Source organism: Python bivittatus, unplaced genomic scaffold (genome assembly GCF_059951505.1).
Source record: "Python bivittatus isolate LINGU-HERP-01145 unplaced genomic scaffold, Pbiv_v1 ctg000430_np1212, whole genome shotgun sequence".
Taxonomy (NCBI): Eukaryota; Metazoa; Chordata; class Lepidosauria; order Squamata; family Pythonidae; genus Python; species Python bivittatus.
Window position 1 is genome coordinate 1852012 of NW_028277071.1, and position 3856 is coordinate 1855867.

The window sequence follows — 3856 nt, forward strand, 5'->3', positions numbered from 1 at the left end:
TATGGCAAACCTAGACAGCATATTAAAAAGCAGAGACATCACCTTGCCGACAAAGATCCACATAATCAACAACAACAACAAAGTTTCTTTTAGAAAGCCAGTTGGTGCAATGGTTAAGACATCAGGCTAGAAAACAGGAGACCATGAGTTCTAGTCTTGGTTGAGGCACAAAGCCAGCTGGGTGACCTTGGGCCAGTCACTCTCTCTCAGCCCTAGGAAGGAGGCAGTAGCAAACCACTTCTGAAAAACCAAGAAAGCTGCAGGGACTTGTCCAGGCAGTCTCCAGAAGTCACGACTGACTTGAAGGCACAAAAATGACAAAAGAAAAGACCCCCCCCCCCACAAAACTCCTTTATTGCAACTTTGTGTATTCATCTTTGTTAAGAAACTGTTTCCATTTGATGTCCCACTGAAATCAAATAAAAAAGCAGACTTTTTTCATCTAAATCTATGTAAATGTTTGATTTAAGGGTATTGACAATATAATTTTATTTTTCTCACACATACCATTAGTAAGTTATTTTTCCCCAGATACACTTAAGCATAACTCAAAATATTTATTATTGAAGGTGGTATTCAGACTTAATCTTCCATAGATGATGTCCACTGAAGCAAGTTAATTAATTTACTTTTAGATTACAAACACAGTTTCTGAATATAGCCATCTCCTAAATATAATTAAAATTTGCATGAACATTATCATAGTAGTGGAATTCCACATTTTATTCTGACTTTTGTATTTTTATTCATGCATCTTCTTGTAAATCATTGAGATGGTTATAAGAAGCAGAAACAAGAGGGAATAATCTGTGATTGATAGCAGTTCCCTCAACTGATGCCTTAGATCCTACCTGTGGAATTTTATAAAGGTGAAAAATGTCTGCCATGCATGAAGAGGTATCGGAGCTCAGTCCACCAATGACTCCTATGACTTTTTTTTTCATATGACAGATGTAATTGGGGACAATCTTATGCAATTTGAAGAGTAGATCCAGACTACTTTGGTAGGTCATCTTTGATTCAGAGTAGCTGTCATAGATGTGAAATCCAAGAGTGACATTTGGCAAGATCTGGTGATTCTCATTGATCTCGTTAATGGCAAACACTAAGGCCAAGACATGTTGGTAGAACTTTGTCACCATGCTGCAAATAAAGCGACCTACTTCACAAAATAATTCTATCATGCGTTATCTCACGGAATGCAATGGGAAAGCCCTTCCTAACAAAGAAAATTCTGAGGAATTTGTACTGGAATCAAGGGATCTACTTTTAAGGTTACATTTCCTGGAATCCTTAGAGAGTTCTACATTTTAAAGAAGTACCAGAAATTTTATTCTACATTTGTCAGATGGAAACCAATGTTAGATGCCACTGGCAAAGAAGAATGTAATTAATTAGGAACAAACTGAGAGCAAGAGAATGAAATTGATCAACTGTATAAAAGTAAGTTCTACTTAGGAAGGCTGGACGAGCCAGAAAAGAGGAGATGACATCCTTCTTCAAAGATGTGGATTTGTCTTGTAGAAGAAGGCATTTTCCATCATGCCCATGCAAAAAGGAGATTTCTTCTGGGATAACCTTTCCCCCTGAAAATTGGGATCCTCTGTTCAGTCTTTGGTAGCTCTAAATTCTGTAAATCTTGTAATGGCCAAAGCAGGATATATACATGATGGCTTTATCTGTGAGATAACTAGAAGGTTAAATTAAGAGGAACCATTAGCTTAAAACCAAAACTAACATCATATATTAGGGCAGGAAATGATAACTTACAGTGAGATATGAAAAGACTCCTGAGAAGGCTTCTGGGTGAAGGAAATCTCAGGGAACAAGTAATGAACATGTGACACTATCCCACCAATGAGGAGGTCACCTGCCTGGTACCATTCATGTTGAATATGAAGGTAGTTATTTCCAGTACATTTAATTGTTTGTGCTTTGATTGCTATGTGGGATAGCAGTATGACCACAATCCTTATCATCCAATGGGCAGAAGTCCTACCATATCTTGCCTCTCTCAAATTTAGAGGAAGCACCATTTCTGGTACTGTCTGGATCCTATATTTAGATAAGCTGGCTTTTGACACCTGCTTTTGCTGGGCCAAAATACTTCTTAAAAGCCTTACTAAATAAAGATGGTCAGAGCTGAAACAGACAAAGTCCCCGATGACTATCCTGCCCCAACTTAGCTGCTCTTTATATCCATTGTAGACTTCCCTTCTGACTATTTTGTTCAGTGTCATCTGAAGAGCCACTAAAGGTTTGATCTGGCAAATTAATTACAGTATTTATGACAGCTACAGGGAAAGTAATATGTGATGCTTTCAGTAACAGAACTTCTTAAGTAAACATGGTAATTGGTAGAATGTTGGAAGAATCTTATTTTGCTTGCAGAATTATTGCATCAATCCTGAAATTCCAGAATGAACCATAGTGAATTTTTGGATGGGTAGAATGACTCGGAAGAAGGAGATACTTGGAATGAAATTGGTCTGTATTTTTGTGAGACTGTTGCTTATGCCCGTACAGGTAGTCCTTGTTTAGCAACTGCCTTGTTTAGTGATGATTTACAGTTATGACACTGATGAAAAAGTAACTTTATGAACAATTCTCGCATTTAAGACCTTTGCAGGTCTGTAAAGCAAAGGAAATTTGAAGTAAGATCATAAGCATAGTCACAGTTGAGTTAACGACCACTCTGCTTAACAACGAAGTTGCCGGTCCCAATTATGCTCACTAAACAAGGACTACCTGTAGTGATTGCTCAATAGATTATTCCCCTATTTCATTGCTAGCTAATAATTTTGGTACTATATTTTATACTAACTAGTCTGGTCACCCTTTAGAGATCTTCAGAGGTAGTCTTAGGCAGAACAGCTTACTTCTATTTTTGATTTTTTTTTTTTGGACTGATACATGAGATGTGATTATCTCCTGATCCAATTTTCCATTCTCAAGGAAAGTTGCCATACTTATCAACTGTGGCAGGAGGTACTATGAGTCAGAAAATATGTCAGATGACTGGATCTCACTCAACACCCTAATTGTTTATGGGCAGTACAGCTCAATTAAGCTGTAGTTACATCCAAGGTCATCCACTGTGATGGTCACTGACTTCAAAATGGCAGGCATGGCCAGATAATTGAACACATGCAACACCCATTACAAGCAACACACATTTGATTACCTGGTCATACTCACTATTTGGAAGCTAATGATGGATGCTCTGGTTAAATAAAAATATATTTGGGATGCTCTGGTTAAATAAAAATATATTTGGGAACAAAACCTATAACCAAGAATACTGGTTTTGATGAATCCAGTTATTAGCCCCAGAGTTTATTATACACTGTCTCCTTCATCCCAGCTGAATAAAAGATACTTCCAATATGTCACAGACTTCTTGGATTTCCAATATGTCATCAGTGATATTAGTCTATAGAAAGTGATTTGTTTCATGAAAGCATTAAAAAGATTATTCCTTGCTAAATCCCTTGGAAGAAATGTATCTGGCAGAAGAGCAATCTAGGAGCCTCATGTTCTAGATCTAAATAGAGCACCAAGAATAGAATTCTGAAAACATTATGTTCCAGTTCCAATATTTCCATGCTCATCAAAAAAAGGCATTATGGTTGCTGCTCCTCAAAAACCACAGAACTGTCCCAGCAGAACCAAGATGGACATCTTCCTGCCTCATCAAATTCTTTGAATGACCAAATGTCTGGGAAAAGCAACTTAAACTGGCTTTGAAGAAAGTGCTTTTTTATTTGTTTGTTTATTGTTCCTCTAACTATTTCATCACCCAGAGATTGTTCCATGGAGATTCAAATGTGCTCTCTTGAGGAATTGGCATGTTCAT

At 37.3% G+C, this 3856-nt stretch overlaps 1 protein-coding gene across 1 annotated transcript; it reads right to left on the reverse strand.

Annotated features, from left to right (window-relative positions):
* Positions 1–352: 352 nt before the first annotated feature.
* On the reverse strand, positions 353–2670 carry LOC148215237 (vomeronasal type-2 receptor 26-like). The gene is made up of 4 exons (XM_088143920.1): positions 2622–2670; positions 1771–1933; positions 852–1143; positions 353–409 (listed from the first exon to the last, which is right to left on the reverse strand). Exons 1-4 carry the CDS (start codon positions 2668–2670, stop codon positions 353–355), a joined length of 561 nt encoding a protein of 186 aa, XP_088000046.1.
* Between the last annotated feature and the right edge of the window lie 1186 nt (positions 2671–3856).